Here is a 17,369-nt window from a genome sequence, read left to right as displayed (position 1 = left end):
TACGATATGCATCAAACAATTTCAAATTCATAATACTCAATCCAACACAAAGAACTTCAAAGAGTGCCCCAAGATTTCTACCGGAGAAACAAGGAAAAAAACATGCATCAACCCCTATTCATAGATTACCCCAATGTAACCTCGGGGATCAGTGAGTTGAGTGCCAAGACATACATCAAGTGCTCTCAAATCTAAGAAAGTATTCAATCCGATGAAAAGTAAAATCTCAAAGGTAGAACTCAATTCATCACAACAAGATATAGAGAGGAAAACACCATATGATCCAACTATATTAACAAATCTCGTGATACATCAAGATCGTGCCAAATCAAGAACATGAGAGAGAGAGAGAGATTAAACACATAGATACTAGTGCAAACCCTCATCCCCGAGGGTGGACTACTCCCTCCTCATCATGATGGACGCCGAGAGGATGAAGATGGCCTCCGGTGATGATTTCCCCCTCTGGCAGGGTGCCAGAACATCTAGATTGGTTTTCCGTGGCTATAGAGGCTTGCGGCGGTGGGACTTCTGATCTAGGGTTATTTTGGGGGGTTTCTGTATTTATAGGATTTTTTGGTGTCGGTCTCACGTCCAGATGGGCTTCGAGGTGCCCACTACCAGGCCACCACTTTGGCCCCTGGTGCACCCTGGTGGTTAGTGGCCACCTCGTGGCTCTTCTGGCCCTCCAACAAAGCTTCGGGGGTCTCTTTTGTTCCAAAAAAAATCATCAAAAAGTTTTAGCTCATTTGGAGAACTTTTATTTCTGCACAAAAAACAACACCACGGTAGTTCTGCTGAAAACAGCGTCAGTCCGGGTTAGTTCCATTCAAATCATACCAAAACCATATAAAATTGTTGTAAACATGGCATGAATATTTCATAAATTATAGATATGTTGGAGACATATCAGCGTGCCAACGGCAATCACATCAACCTTGGAACCATTTTCGACGCGCATCGTCACCTCGTCCTTAGCTAGTCTTTGTTTATTCTGCAGTCCCTATTTTGAGTTACAAATATTAGCAACCAAACTAGTATCAAATACCCAGGCGCTACTATGAGCACTAGTAAGGTACACATCAATAACATGTATATCAAATATACCTTTGTTGATGTTGCCAGCCTTCTTATCTGCCAAGTACTTGGGGCAGTTCTGCTTCCAGTGGCCTTTCCCCTTGCAATAGAAGCACCTAGTCTCAGGTTTCGGTCCAGCCTTAGGTTTCTTCGTGGGAGCGGAAACTGCCTTGCCATTCTTCTTGAAGTTCCCTTTCTTTCCCTTGCCCTTCTTGAAACTGGTAGTCTTATTGGCCATCAACACTTGATGTTCTTTCTTGATTTCTACTTCCGCGGCCTTAAGCATCGCAAAGAGCTCAGGGATCATTTTCTCCATCTCTTGCATATTATAGTTCATCACAAAGCCCTTGTAGCTTGGTGTCAGTGATTGGAGAACTCTGTCAATCGCTACTTCATCCGGAAGATTAACTCCCAACTGATTCAATCGGTTGTAGTACCCAGACATTCTGAGTACATGCTCACTAATGGAGTTGTTATCCTCCATCTTGTAGCTAAAGAACTTGTCGGAGGTGTATACCTCTCAACCCGGGCATGAGCTTGAAATACCAATTTCAGCTCCTGGAACATCTCATATGCTCCGTGGTGCTCAAAACGTCTTTCGAGCCCCGGTTCTAAGCCATAAAGCATGGTGCACTGAACTTCATGTAGTCATCACTTCTAGTCTGCCAGACGTTCATAGCGTCCAGATTAGGAGGTGCGGGTGGCACACCTAGCTGTGCTTCGAGGACATAAGCCTTCTGTGCAGCAGTGAGGATGATCCTCAAATTATGGACCTAGTCTGCATAGTTGCTTCCATCATCTTTCAACTTAGCTTTCTGTAGGAACACATTAAAATTCAGGGGAGCTATAGCGCGAGCCATTGATATACAACATAATTTGCAAAGACATTAAGACTATGTTCATGATAATTGGTTCAGTTAATCAAATTACTAGTGAACTCCCACTTAAATCAACATCCCTCAAGTTGTCTAAGTGTTTACATGATCCAAATCAACTACCCATGTCCGATCATCACATGAAATGGGGTCGTCATCAATGGTGAACATCTCCATGTTGATCATATCTACTATATGACTTATGTTCGAACTTTTGGTCCTCCATGTCCCGAGGCCATGTCTGTACATGCTAGGCTCGTCAAGTTTAACCCAAGTATTTTGCATGTGTAAAACTGGCTTACACCCGTTGTATGTGAACATAGAGTCTGTCACACCTGACCATCACAAGGTGCTTCAAAATGATAAACTTTTGCAACGATGCATACTTAGGGAGAATACTTTTATCTTGAAGTTTAGTGAAGGGGCCCTCTTATAATGCTACCATCGTCCTAAGAAAAATAAGATGCATAAAAGGATAAACATCACATGCAATCAATATGTGACATGATATGGTCATTATCATCTTGTGCTTTTGATCTCCATCTCCAAAGCACCGGCATGATCTCCAACATCACTAGCATGACACAATGATCTCCATAATCGTGTCGTCACATGGTTGTCTCGCCAATTATTGCTTCTACAACTATTGGTAACGCATAGCGATAAAGTAAATCAATTACATGGCGTTTAATAATTGACACACAGGTCATACAATAAATTAAAGACAACCCTATGGCTCCTGCTTGTTGCCGTACTCATTGATATGCAAGTCGTGAACTTATTACAAAACAAGATCATCTCATACATCAACATATATCACATCACGTTTTGACCATACCACATCACAACATTTCCTGCAAAAACAAGTTAGACGTCCTCTACTTTGTTGTTGCAATTTTTACGTGGCTGATAGGGAAAACTATAAGAACCGTTCTTATCTATGAAAAACCACAACAGTGATATAGAAGTTGCCTTTTAACCTTCTACAAGGACCACCGTTGTCAAATCAGATTCAACTAAGATGGGAGAGACAGACACCCGCAAAGCCACTTTTATGCAATACAAGTTGCATGTTAGTTAATGGAACCGCTCTTGTACGTGAACAAGTAATGTTGGTCCGAGCCGCTTCATCCCACAATACCGATGAATCCAAATAAGACAAAGGAAGTAAGCAATTTTAACATCAACACCCACAACAACTTTGTGTTCTACTCATGCATATACATCTACGCATAGACCTAGCTCATGATACCACTTATGAGGAACGAAGCATGAAAATAAAAAAAATCCTATGAACACCCAATATCTAATCTAGGAGATGTATAGCAACGAGAGGGGAGTGTGTCTACATACCCTTGATGACCAAAAGCGTTAGCGTCGTAACGTGGTTGATGTAGTCGTACTCTTCACGATCCAATCGTGATCCAATCCGATCTAGTGTCGAACGGACGGAATCTCCGAGATTAGCACACGTCCAGCTCGATGGCGTCCTCTCCTTCTTGATCCAGCAAGCAAGACACATGAGGTAGATGAGATCGGAACCAGCACGGCGGTATGGTGTTGGTGGCGGCAGCGGAATTCCGGTAGGGCTTCGCCAAGCGCGTACCGGAGGAACGTGGAAGGGGTTGGGAGAGGCAATGGGCAAGGGGTGAAGGGGTGGCTGCCCCCATGCGCCTCCCCCTCTATATATAGGCTAGGGGGCAGGGGAGGGCGTCCAAAAACCTCCTAGGGCCGGCCACATGGGAGAAATCCCTTTAAAATTGGAGATAACATCTTATCTGTAGATTCAACCCTTTAAATTTAGAGATAAGACCTTATCTCTAGATTTAAACAACATGTGCCTTGGGAAATGGTGCAGCCAGATCATGTGGGTTGTAGCCCCACCCCTCGGCCCATGTGGGCCCTTCTTGGATCATTGGGCCCCGTGGTGGAACCCTCGGAACCTTCTAGAACCTTCCCGGTACAATACCAAAAAAACCAAACTTTTTCTGGAACCCAAAATATGACTTATCATATATAAATCTTTACCTCATGACCATTCTGGAGCTCCTCGTGATATCCCGGATCCCATCCGGGACTCTGTACAACCTTCAAACTTTCTGCTATTAATATCTCATTACTACCCTAGCACTATCGAACGTTAAGCGTGCGACCCTACAGGTTTGGAACATGCAGACATGACCGAGACTCCTCTCCGGTCAATAACCAATAGATGGACCTGGATGCTCATATTGGTTCCTACATATTCAACGAAGACCTTTATTGGTTGAACCGATGTTGAGGATTCAGTTAATCCTGTATGCAATTCCCTTTGTCCGGTGATATGTTACTTTCCCGGGATTCGAGCGTCAGTATCTCCATACCTAGTTCAATCTCGTTACCGGCAAGTCTCTTTACTCATTCCATAATACAAGATCCCGTGACTAAACTCATTAGGCACATGAAGCTTCTTATGATGTTGTATTACCGAGAGGGGCCATAGATATCTCTCCATCACATAGAGTGACAAATCCCAGTCTCGATCCATGCAACCCAACAGACACCTTCGTAGATACCTATAGAGCACCTTTATGATCACCCAGTTACGAAGTGACGTTTGATAGCTCATAAGGCATTCCTCCGGTATCTGGGAGTGGCATGATCTCGTGGTCTAAGGAACTGATACTTGACATGAAGAAAGTTGTAGCAAATAACTAAATGATCTGATGCTAAGCTTACGGTAGGGTCCATCCATCACATCATTCTCCTAATGATGTGATCCCGTTATCAAATGACAACTCATGTCCATGGTTAGGAAACCTTAACCATCTTTGATCAATGAGCTAGCCTAGTAGAGGCTTACTAGGGACACGGTGTAGTTTATGTATTCACACATGTATCTAAGTTTCCAGTCAATACAATTCTAACATGAATAATAAAAATTTATCATGAACGGGAAATGTGATAATAACCAATTTATTATTGCCTCTAGGGCATATTTCCAACAATGGGCCCCACGAGGCTCCACTGGCCCTAATCTCAAGCCTATAAATTCCTTTTCCCCGAGAAAAATAGTAAGAGAAGAAGTTTCATCGCGTTGTACGATACGGAGCCGCCGCCACCTCTTGTTCTTCATCAGGAGGGCTGATCTGGAATCCGTTCAGGGCTCCGGAGAGGGAGATTCGTCGCCATCATCATCACCAACCCTTCTTCATCACCGATTTCATGATGCTCACCATCGGGAGTGAGTAATTCCTTCATAGGCTTGTTGGACGGTGATTGAGTTGGATGAGATTTGTCATGTAATCGGGTCAATTTGTTAGGGCTTGATCCCTTGTATCCACTATGTTATGAGATTGATATTGCTATGACTTTGCTATGCTTAATGCTTGTCACTAGAGCCCGAGTGCCATGATTTCTGATCTGAACCCTCTATATTTTCATGAATATATTTGAGTTCTTGATCCTATCTTGCAATGGGAGAAAGCATTTCAATCTTTTTCATCAAAAAAAATTACAAAGGCCATGGTAGATGTAGTTGGCCTCGAGTATTTGAGATCACCCCATGCTTAGGACACGACAAGGCTTTTTTTTAGATGAACAAAGCTCGTGGGCTTCCAGATATGCTTGGCTCCATTGATTGCATGCACTGAAAGTGGAATAACTGCTCTGCAACATGGCATGGAGAGTTCAAAGGACACAAGAAGAATGCCACCATCATTCTTGAGGCTGTGGTCGATCAGAAGACATGGATTTGACATGCATATTTTGGGATGTCTCGATCTTGCAATAACATGAATGTGCTCCACCGATCACCTCTCTTTGCTAAGTTAGCCAATGGAGAACCACCACCAGTGAACTTCCAAGCAAATGGATGTACGTATTCAATACTCTCTTCAAGCCAATTGCAAGCCCCCAAGGTAAGAAAAGAACTCTACTTTCATAATGCTCAAGCGGCGGCTAGGACAGATGCGCGGGGGGCTTTTGGGATTTTGAAATCCTAATTTGCTATTGTGTGAGGACCATTTAGGTTTTGGAATCAAGGGATTACAGCTAGCATGACAACATGATCACTAAGAACAAGCATGGATAAAATTTGGATTACACCTTCTATCACCTCATTGGAAAACCGGTGCAACCAACCAGAAGGCAAGACCGAATTCAATGCTTTATTTAGGTGTACCATGACATTAGAGAGTCTGAAACGTATCATGATCTTCAAAAAGATGTCATGTTGTAGGCATGGCATGGGCAACAACGTCCTAGTTCCATCTCCATGCTTTTTGTATTGTGGATGAACTTTATTGTATTGTGCGCTAAACTTTATTGTATTTGTGTTGCATTTGATGTTGTGAATTTGATGAATTGTGTAATAATTTGTTGTCGTGGATTGATGAAATTATTGTTATTTTTGTTTTGGGTTGATTCAAGACAAGCTTAATATTATTTGAATATTTGGTTGCAATATCTATGCATTTATGATGCGGCTGGGGCAGCTGTTGGAGCACTAATGCACTATTTTAAGACATCTATTGGAGATACGTTTTTTGGTGCCCTATTGCTCTAAGCCCATTTTGGTGCCCTAAAACAGAGCACCTATTAGAGATGCTCTGATCGGAGGCCCATTGAGCTTTCAGACCAGCTGCCGAACTTTACAAGTACCAAAATTAACACAATGGATCAGCGAAACCATGTCCAAAAATGCTGAGCTTTCTGTTCCACTGCTAGTAGCTACGGTACATGTCACAAAAGTTTAATTAATCCCCTTAAAACGTGCACTTAACCCATTGTGTGTATCTTATGAGTTCGTTGAATCAGTGACAGCAGCAGCAACATCGATTTCTTTATCCTCTTCATTCGCTGGATCAGTGGCAGCAGGAGCAACATCGTCTTCTTTATCCTTTTCATTCGCTGGATCAGTGGCAGCAGCAACAACATCATTAACCTTTCCATTCGCTGCATCAGTGGCAGCAGCAACATCATTTTCCTTATCCTTTTCATTCTTCTTTACCTTTACGGGGAAATCTTCCTCCTGCTGACGGTGCCACCGGAAATTCGAGGCTTCAATCCAGCGGGGGTGGACCAGGATCTTGTTGTTCTTAACTGCCCAACGGGCCTTATCTGTGCCAACATCCACAGCGACAACATGGGTGATCGTGGAATCAACGTCTGCGGAGCAAATGGCTCCCAGCTGCTCGGCCATCTTCCAGATAAACTGATCCTGTGGGCGAGAACTGGATGGGAACACCCGACTGAAGACTAATTTGCAGCCTTGCAGTACTTCCTGCCGTACCCTCTTGATTACCTACAGAACGGGGTATGTAAGCACACATGAAACAGCAAGTGACTGCGGAAATGTATGAAGCACTATAGGCTACACTATAAAGGATGTAGTTAGTGACCTCTAGTTCATAGTGATTCAGAACTTATCTACAATTCTACATAACTGAATTTGCATGTTTTTTTCCGTTATCGTTTCCATCACCACTGGATCATACATCCATCAAAAGTAGCTTTACAAGTAAGAATTGGATAGGGTTGCCCACATTCCACGAAATGGCGATGGCAAAAAGTGCAGTGCTAAGCAACATCGATGACGGCCAAGCCACTCAAGCAAGGTGCATAAAATACAAATAACTTCTGTTGGCCTACGCATAAAATACACATAACTTCCAGCTTAAGTCTGGAAGCGTACCTGTCTTACATCCCGTGAAGAAAGAGCAGTTTCAACAGCCTACAGAAGTGCAGGACAATTGATTAGGTAAAAACATCAGTGCTTACTAGAGTCAAGTTTATGCACAGCAGCGGAAAGGCAGCAGGACAATAATTTGTGGTAAAAACATGTACTTAAGTAACCAACCGAGTCAAAGAAAATCGTGTGTATACGCTTCAGAACATCTAAGATAGTAGCCAAAGCACCATCACTCCCCCTTTCATCTTGCATCAACTCTGACAGAGATTTGACGCTAAAACCAAACTGGCGACAGCTTGAAGCAAAGTAATGATATCTCTCCATCAGAATTAGGTTTTCTTTATGCTTCTGCCAGACCTGAAACAAATATTACCATTCAGGCTAGACACATTGTGCTGATACAAACGGGTGATGGACAAATCTACTAGAACAGGAAACATCAAAACCACAGGGGTTAAGAAAAAAAGCAGCGCCTTGGACATTGAAGCATTATCACTGCCCAGAAAGGCATAGTGACTAAAAGTATAAAACCCAATAACATACCTTGAGCAATAAACTCATGTCCAATGATAAGTACTAAAAACAGTGTCATAAGTGTGTGCCAAACATGCTGACCAAAGAAAAGCACTTACATACTCGGTATCATCAAGAATCACGGCAACACTTTCAGCTCCAAGAACCATATCAAGACCTTTCTGGTGTCGCTGTGTGCAGTCAGAGTTTGAAATCACTTTGGAATTAAAATAGACATTATGAGGGTCAAGAAGCTTTGCTATTTCAATTGCATAAGCCTTGTCGCCCATGGTATATATATACATCTCAAACATATTGCTTGCTTCTTTTAGAAATTTACGGACAAAGGGTCTCAACTTTGTAAGCATCTGCATTCCTTCTAATGTGAACAAGCTTCCATTTGGATCGTCTGCATAGGGCATGTTAGTGGTTAACTGTAGAAGTCCGGATACACTAGGTGGAAGAAAATAACTGTGTACAACAGAAGTCTGCATACAGTAGAACCAGTATTACAAGACTGCTACTTCCATCATATAAAAGCTTTGGCAAGTTTGGCAAAAATAGTGTGGCAAACTATGGCAAAGTTAAATCTACCCTTTTGCAATGGCCTTCGAAACTGGGTTAGCAGAGTTACAAGACGATATCGGGAACATGTTTCGATTGCAAAGGGCAGAGGGGCAGGTGTAAAATCGCCATTCAAGTTTCTGTTTGGTTTGTCCCAGCCAAAGCATACAGGCTCTGAAATTTGTTTCGGGTTTGAAGTTTTCTTATTGCATACCAAACAGATTACAGGGACTAGACTTATATAATAGCCACCCTTATGCAATCAGGCTGGACAGCAGACTGACTCTCCTAGTACAACTCGGTTACATATGACTTACTAAGGGACACAATGCCAAATCTGTTTAGGACTCTGCCTATGATACTAGGGACTCTGAATAGGATACTACGACACGGCTGCTGCTGGTATCTTGCCAAGCTTAATGCTGATATACCTTCCCTAATGCGTCCACAACGCTTTTGCTCACAAAATTATGCTAACTCCAGAAACCAGCAATATATAATATATACTCCCTCCATTCCAAATTACTTGTCGTGGTTTTAGTTCAAATTTGAAACGGAGGGAGTACTTGCTTTGGCCATTTTTCTGCAAATACTACAACTAGTTTGGAACATGGATGTTGGTTTTTGCAAACTTAAACTGTGGTGAAAGTAGTTGAAAGTCTATTATCATTTCCCTATGGAGTTTAAATAATTTCAAATATATTAAAGGTCAAGAGAGAAATTGACGGATTCAGTTATATATTGTGGACCAGAGGTAGTGCCACACTGTGTACAGAAATAGCTAAAAGTTCTTAAAACTTAAATAAAAATAAATACAACTTACCTTTTGATGCAGCAGTCTGAATTCCCAGGTTATTTTCAGCAGCAGAAATATCATGGAGTTTTGTCGAGTTGATAAGTGTATGGTCCAAGTCTAAAATAAGTATCAGTTTTCTTTCACGCAGCAAATTCTTCAAATCAGATCCACGCAATCTGTCAATTTCTGTTGTACCTAGCCTCAAACCCTGCATATAAATAGCCCCAGTATTCAGAAAAACATATGTAAGGCATTGTGCAAGCACAACTGGAAACAGAAAAAACAAATCAAATATCTGATGATGTAGTGGAGATACAATGCTAATATTAGAAAATGGGTCCTATGAGAAGGTAAATTCAGTAAGGGAACTCTGTTACACCTCTCATGTTAGTGAGAAGAGAAGGTCACACGTCTATGTACCTTGTGGACATAACCAAAAGCAACCCCTGGAACATCTTCTTCGTCTTGTCTTTTCCCACACCTAAAGCAAAGTCCACCAAAATATCCAGGATGTGGAGGACATATCTTGATTTGAGCATCTTCAGATGAACCTGCCACAACATATATCCAATAATTCACATATCTGCCACACTTGTGAATGTCAATGATTCAATTTATGATCTATTGAGCTGAAGCAAAGAAAACTTCGAAAAGACTGCTTTTAAACATACTGCACTCCTAAGCAACTGGATAAATTGAAAGTGGGTCAACATACATGACATAGATAATTATTTGTGTTTCATACATATCATAGATATGAACATACATCTACGAATAAGGATAGCCAGATTCCGCTATTAACCTGAATGGCAATGTGCATCTTTTATGATCCAAATGAAGGAAATAACTTGAGTCTTCAGAACTATCAAAAACTAGTGCACAACAATGTCCCCTTAGCTGCTAAATTACTTTGCAGAACCTAGAGCTGCTAATGGTTAATGCATTGAAAAATGAGACTAACAAGCATACCAATGGAATCTTCGTCAGGCCTTATTGCCGTTTCTCGATCTTGGTATTGCACCTTCACTTTACGCCTTTTGGCACTGCATTTTTCATGGGGTCAGCAGTCAGATACTTCAGATCTGTAGTACAGAATCTACAAACAAATCGTGATCTTTCTCAACACAGCATTATCTGATATTCTTCCCTCATGTTCCCTCTTTTAACCAAGTAGTATTACGATGCTTCATCAACAACTACACTCTCTCACTGCCCCAAAAAAGTCACTGCATCTAAACTATTTCATGCAGTGGTTTCACGAAGGGATGATTTTTTTTATATTGCCAGTTATCTCCATATTGCTGTGCCTGGTCGATGATGTAACTATTCTGCTGTGAATCGATGATGTAACACATTCTGGATGGATATAGAAGAGAACAGCAAATGATGGCGACTAAACCAACCTTGCTTCCGCACCCCAACATGCAAATGGAGTGCCTGTGACTGATCGGTCAATCCTAAGCTTCAGCAATTCAGCAGCTTATATAAGCCACGAAACATTCTAACATGGCTTGTCCTAGCTTAAGCTTAACGTGAGAATGAAGCTAGGCTTAACAGCTTATAAGACTATAAAAACAAATTGGCATACCACAGTAGAATAGGGTAACTTCCCATTTTCCATGTGAACTGTAAGGCACAGAGTAATCTAACTGAATCTGTTAAAAAAGTCAGAGGTTACCAGATCTCTGAGACTACCATCGATCCGACAGAGCGGAACGACCAGAAAAAGAAGTGGAGTTAGAAAGCCGTATGATAGGTGGTAACTATAATGATCAAATTCACATTCTCAAGTAAGCGGAATACTTTTAAACATAATCAAGTGAAGCACTCACTGCTAACTTGCTAAGTAAACAAACGGTTTTAACACCAACAAACCCTAGATAAGAAAAATCTCCTGTCCCGTCAAATGTTGCACGCACATACAGGAATCCACCTGTCACTACATTGCAAGCAAAACAGAAACCTCACCCCCCAAGCATCTATCTCACCGAATCTACCGCGCCACTCGGATAAAACAGGACCAAACCTGCTAATGACTAAACTGAAGCTGCACATTCAACACTAGAACCGTGGAATACATGCTTCTGACCGCACAGCCAAAGCAACTAAGCCCAACAATCATATTCGCGATGGGGATTACAAATCACTTGCCTGCTCTGCTCCACGGTTTCTACATCGGCCACCACGTCTTCGTCGTCATCCTCTTCGCCGTCGCTGCTTGTGGGTGATGTGGAGGGGTCGCCCACAGAGGCGGAGTCGACGGCAGAGGCGAGATCCAGCTCCGCGTCTAGGAGCGCAGCGAAATCGTCGCTGCCGCTCGACGACGACGGGGACGGCGACGGCGATTCGGCTGCTAGACTCATAGATGACGACGCCGAAACGGCAGCGAACAACTCACGGATGGACCGATCGGCAGCGGAAACACGCCTAGTGCGAGCTAGGGTTCTGGATGAGGTCGGGGCAGCAGGACGGAGACGGCGGCGGTGGGAAAGGATGGCGGCAGCGACCCCAGCGATGGCAGGGAAGGAACGGGAGAAGGTGGGGAGAAAGGAGATGAGACGGCAATGGTAACAACGCAGGCTGGGGAGGGAGGGGGGGCGGCGGGGAGAAGCGGGGCGGCGGCGCGTGACCGAGGCGACGGCAGCGTTGTGACACCGGGTGTGGTTAATGTGTCCATAACACACACCCACACACACATTTGTCTATTTTTCAAAAACTGTCTATTTTCCATTTCAAATTTGTTTCTCTAGTTTCTTGAAACTATTTTTCATAAATACAAATTGTCTTCCAACCCAGTCAACAATGCTTAAGGTAGTCAACAAAAATCCAACTCAGTCAACAACTCAATTCAGTCAATGAACGTTCATTCAAAATGTCATTGTCAACAAGTCAACGGAGAAGGAAAAAATGACCTAAATCAACATAGAAGACAAGAAGCAAATAAACCCAAGTTTAGAAGAGGTCCAACTAGCCAAAAACTCATTCATGGATTGATGAAAATGAGTGTGGACGTCTGGCATTTAGCCGGTCTCTATGAACTCGTTGACCTAACTTTATCATCATATCCCTCTTACTTACCATCAATATGTGTAGCTTTGATCATTTGTCAAAGCATACTCTCCTACTATAAGGACCCAGGAGCATGTCACATATTGAGGGCCAGTTTGGATGTGTCCACGCTGCTAGACGTCTGGCTTAGACCTCTTCTGAAAACTGTCTCACACTTGTTTGGATGGAGTCCTGAAAGTTTTAGACATGTCCTGGCCTGGATCGCTCAGGCATGAAAATTAGCCTGCCAGGCGTCCCCCGTTCGGTCGCCTGAACCGCGGGCAACAACAGCCTGGCACTAATCCTTCTACTTATACGTGGTTGTGGGATGGTCTGCAGCATCGTGTTTTTAGTCCTTATAAATAACCCGTCAGGCCAGGCATAATCCAAACAAGTCCCTCTCCAGGCTGCCTCATCAATCTAAAAAAAATCTCAAAATCCCACGCACATACTAGGCAGTACTTTCGTCCAGGCATGTGACCCAGGGCAGCGTCTAAACTAGCTCTCACACACTCTTGAATGTCCAACAACTCCTAATGAGAGCCTAGAGAGTTTTCGAATCAAGACAAATGAACCCCACACACACACAGAGACACACCCAAAAAAGAAACAACGACAACAACAACATCTAAAAATCACAACTATACACATGTCATTTACAAGTTGCGAGATCAATGTGTGCAAGTTAAAGATAAATAAGGTGCCACATGGTCTAACCCGAGTTGACGTAGGTTATGTTAGTGTTGAACATGTGTTACTGATATTTTATTGGATAACTGGCTCCAACTTACTTTGCGGAGCATTTTTCTTTATCCTACAAGAATTGACAACTTCGTAACACTACAAAATTCTAAACATCATAAAAGTAGGGACTTTGCGTTAGGAACATGTTATTATAGGCGAGGTCAATTGGGGAATTTAAGTGACAACCTTTGAATTTATTGGATCTTTGAGTTGAGCCAAGAAGTTTGTGGATCAAACTTGAAAATTTCAAAGTTGGATTAGTTCTTAAATGAGCTAAATATTTATAAAAATATGTATTTTTTTGTAGAAAGGAGACAACTATTAATTAAATATTTTGTTATGTTTGCCAAGAACATGAACGCCCCTTGGATAGTCGTTTACAAATTCATGTTATGAAGAACGTAACTCGAGGAAAATCCAATTAGATTTTTTTGCATCATGTTATGAAATCCCGATTCAATGATTTTGTGCAACAATGCAGGAAAAAGTCTGATGCTTCCATGACTTATGTGCTACAATGTTCTCATCTCACAAAACTCAAAATTTAAATTTTCCGTTTTTTTAATATTTGTGGATGTTTACAAGATATGTGCCTATCATCCCTAAAATTTCAAATCCAAAAAAAAGACATGGAGAGAAAAAAAAGGCAAATATATACTCCCTCCGTCCTTCAAAAAGTGTATTTTCAACTTTGTTGGGGGGTCAAATATTTTAAAGTTTGACTGAGTTTGTGCAAAAATATATCAATGTTTGTGAAAACCAAATAGGTATATAATAAAAATATATTCTATCATGAATCTAATGCTACTAATTTGATAGCATAAATGTTGGTGTATTATTGTATAAATATGATTAAATATAAAAAAGTTTGACTTTTCAACAAAGTTGAAAATACACCCTTTTAATAAAGGAGGAGTATGTGAATAGTGTCATTTGGCTTTTGTTTTTGATAACACTATTTGTGTTGGATTTGTCTTTTATTTCGAATTCTGGTATAATGTTCAGGGATTATGGACACATATCTTGTGAATGTCCGCAAAAAAATTTGAACGCTTTTAAAACTTATAAATTTGAGCTTTTATGAGAAGGGAGCATGGTGCCACGGCCACCTAAACTATGGAAGCACCAAAATATCCGATCAACCACCACGGCACCACCGCAAGCACCGCCCCAGCTGCAACGCCTGCGCCCTCTCCCCTCTCGCTCTCTCTAAACCCCAGGTACCGCGGCGCGGCGAACGCCGGCGAGATGGCAGGAGCCCTCGCGCGACAGCGCAACGCTAGCGACGACCGCATCAACGAGCTACCGGAAGTGCTCCTCTCGGACATCCTCTCCCGCCTCGGTACCGCAGAAGCGGCCCGCACCGTCGTCCTCTCCACGCGCCTCCGCGACGCGTGGCTCGCGACCCCCCTCCGCCTCGACGACCTGGAGCTCCCCGTCCCCGCACGCGGCAAGGTCCCCTCGATCGAGCCCTGGACGGCGCGCGCCGACGTCGTCACCCGCGCCCTAGCCTCCCACCCCGGCCCCGTCGCGCTCTTCCGCCTCTCCCGGACCTCCTTCCGCGGCCGCGTCCCCGCCGCCGAGGCCTGGTTCCGGAAGCTCGCCGCCAAGCGGGCCCGCGAGGTCTCCCTCTGCTTCTCGCCCGAGTGGTGCCACGACGCGCTCGCCGACCCCCTTCTCGGCTGCCCAACCCTCCAGGTCCTCGCCCTTGGCAAGTGCCACCTCTCCGACGCCGGGGCCTCAGCCGCCGCCGCCGCCGCCCTCACCGAGCTCACCCTGTCGGAAACCTGCATTTCCGAGGCCGCCCTTCAGAGCGTACTCTCCGGCTGCCCCGCGCTGCGCAGCCTCGTGCTCAAGCACGTCCACGGCCTTCAGCGCATCCGCGTCTCTTCTTGCCGCAGTCTCGTTCTGCTCGGTGTGTGGCACTACAAGCAGCTCGACGAGATCACCGTGGAGGATGCCCCTTGCCTCGAGCGCCTTCTCGGCAATATGCGTCTGAATGCAGCCATTACCGTCACTGGCGCGCCAAAGCTTACTGCTTTTGGCTATGCCGTGGTCAGCATCCCGCATTTGTTCCACGGCGAGCGTGCGCCGCAGGTATTTTGCGTATTTCTATTAACGTCAGCAGGTATCTTAAGTAGAGCAAGTTCAGCAAAGTGACTCGATGGGATTTTTCGCTCATACACTGCAGGGCGTCAACAAGGGTCTGCGTGCCCCGATCCATAGCGTGAAGATCCTGGCTATCAGTGTGAAGTTCTCAAGCAAGAAGGACATGGAGAAGGTGATGAGCTTACTCGACAGCTTTCCCTGCTTGGAGACTTTGCATTTCCAGGTAATTTCCAGAACTTGAGCTGTTCCATTGCTTTGTTTCTTGTTCACTATAGCTGTCAAATTTAGTTGATCAGACCTTCCACTGATTCAACATTTTGTGCAGTCCTCAGATTACAGGTCAGGTGCAGACAAGGATTGCACCACTGTCTCTGACTACATCCAGAAGCGTTATCCCATCAGGTGTGTTGCGAGATATCTCAAGAGCGTTATACTGGAATGCGAACAACACAACCCTGGCATGCTTGAGTTTGCATGTTTTCTCCTTGCTAGAGCACATGTGCTGCAGTTCATGAGGATTCAGTCCGAGATGTGCGACATTCCAAAATGGGTTACAGAGCAGCAAAATCTGCTCAGCCAAAGCAACATGGCCTCCTTGGAAGCTGAGGTCGTGTTTGAGGGTATGAAACAACGCAAGGACTTCACCATAGAAGGTGTGAATGCTCTATCTGACCCCTTTGACGGTGGCATCAACATCTTGGGGCACTAAACGAACTCTGAATGTTTACTTGTTGAGGTTTCACTCAAGATAATCGCCATCCATGATGCGCCGGCTGGCCTTTTGGTTATGTTCAGTTGAGCTTCGACTCTAGATTCCAGACTCATTTTGGCCGGAATTTAAGGTTTCATGTTGAAAAAGTTTACTATTAATGAGGTGGCTAGTGTCTCTTGTCTTATGGAGTATTTAGTTAATTTTCTGCATGTGGAGTTGTAGACTTCGATTTAGGTTGAGTTGAATGGTTTGACTGTGAAGATTGTTGCGTGTGACGCTGCTGGCAGGAGTTCTTGTGGTATGATAGCTCTGAAAATAATCGCCATCCCTGATGCGCTGGCTGGCCTTTTGGTTATGTTCAGTTGATTTCAGATTCTAGATTCTAGACTACGATTTGGACGAAATTTTGAGGTTTCATGTTGCAGAAGTTTACTACTTATGAGGTGACTAGTTTCGCTTGTCTCATCTTTAGTTAAAGTTAATTTTCTGAATGTGGAGTTGTAGTCATTGATTTAGGCTGAGTGTAATGGTTTCACTGTGAAGATTGTTGCATGTGAAGCTGCTGGCAAGACTTATTGTAGTAATTGATTTAGGCTCAGTGTAATGGTTTCACTGTGAAGATTGTTGCATGTGAATACCTGAAACTTATTTTGTACTACCTCTGTAACGAAATACAAATGTCTTGTATTTAGTTACGGAGGTAGTAGTTGAAATTTATTTTTGTGCTTTCCTTGTCATTTTGCCTGATACTTTAACCTTATCAGCGTCAAGCTTGTAAGCTATAGGACAATATTACAATCTTTACCACTGAGATTTTGTAAAAGCATCTCCTTTTGGTTTAGTTCCTACCTGTAATAGGTACCTTACATTATTTGTACTGTTATCATCCATCGACCCCTTTGATATTTTTGGCTCTACCATTTTTTGAGTTTCTCACACAAGAATGATTTTAGTCAAGGCTATGCATCTGCATGCTCCCAATCTAGATGGACTTTGTGCATACATTGCTTATCACACTCTGGAATTTCCTTGAACACTGGTCATGCTTCTTGTGGTTTTCCTTGTGCTTCTTTCCTGATAATGCATGTTGATAGTTGAACTAAATTATTTTGACACTCTTCTGGCCCTGCTTGGAATTGGAATGAGTGATTTTTGTGTGCTCTCCAAATACCGGAAACACACAGAAAAGATGCTCCCAACCCAAGCAGAGCTTAAGTGTTTTTACAACAAACAAGTGCCTCAGCCTGTGCATAAGTCATC

The 17,369-nt window shown here is 43.3% G+C and overlaps 2 protein-coding genes across 2 annotated transcripts; one reads left to right on the top strand and one right to left on the bottom strand.

Annotated features, from left to right (window-relative positions):
* Positions 1-6,598: 6,598 nt before the first annotated feature.
* On the bottom strand, positions 6,599-12,106 carry LOC119355064 (RNA polymerase II C-terminal domain phosphatase-like 4). The gene is made up of 8 exons (XM_037621848.1): positions 11,648-12,106; positions 10,466-10,539; positions 9,917-10,047; positions 9,524-9,704; positions 8,256-8,545; positions 7,792-7,980; positions 7,627-7,665; positions 6,599-7,236 (listed from the first exon to the last, which is right to left on the bottom strand). The coding sequence occupies exons 1-8, from the start codon at positions 11,857-11,859 to the stop codon at positions 6,730-6,732; spliced, it is 1,623 nt and encodes a 540-aa protein (XP_037477745.1). The 5' UTR covers positions 11,860-12,106; the 3' UTR covers positions 6,599-6,729.
* A 2,315-nt stretch (positions 12,107-14,421) lies between these two features.
* On the top strand, positions 14,422-16,673 carry LOC119355063. Its single transcript, XM_037621847.1, has 3 exons — positions 14,422-15,385; positions 15,480-15,620; positions 15,723-16,673. Exons 1-3 carry the CDS (start codon positions 14,537-14,539, stop codon positions 16,104-16,106), a joined length of 1,374 nt encoding a protein of 457 aa, XP_037477744.1. The 5' UTR covers positions 14,422-14,536; the 3' UTR covers positions 16,107-16,673.
* Positions 16,674-17,369: the final 696 nt, after the last annotated feature.

Source organism: Triticum dicoccoides, chromosome 2A (assembly GCF_002162155.2).
Source record: "Triticum dicoccoides isolate Atlit2015 ecotype Zavitan chromosome 2A, WEW_v2.0, whole genome shotgun sequence".
Taxonomy (NCBI): domain Eukaryota; kingdom Viridiplantae; phylum Streptophyta; class Magnoliopsida; order Poales; family Poaceae; genus Triticum; species Triticum dicoccoides.
Note: the sequence above shows the minus strand (reverse complement) of the source record. Positions and strands in the feature narration are given on the sequence as shown.

Coding starts and splice junctions, on each gene's coding strand:
- LOC119355064 (XM_037621848.1), bottom strand. CDS start 11,859: ATGAGTCTAGCAGCCGAATCGCCGTCGCCGTCCCCGTCGTCGTCGAGC. Junction 7,666..7,791: donor ACACGATTTTCTTTGACTCG/GTTGGTTACTTA, acceptor GCACTTCTGTAG/GCTGTTGAAACTGCTCTTTC. Junction 7,237..7,626: donor CTTCACGGGATGTAAGACAG/GTACGCTTCCAG, acceptor CCCGTTCTGTAG/GTAATCAAGAGGGTACGGCA.
- LOC119355063 (XM_037621847.1), top strand. CDS start 14,537: ATGGCAGGAGCCCTCGCGCGACAGCGCAACGCTAGCGACGACCGCATC. Junction 15,386..15,479: donor ACGGCGAGCGTGCGCCGCAG/GTATTTTGCGTA, acceptor CATACACTGCAG/GGCGTCAACAAGGGTCTGCG. Junction 15,621..15,722: donor TGGAGACTTTGCATTTCCAG/GTAATTTCCAGA, acceptor CATTTTGTGCAG/TCCTCAGATTACAGGTCAGG.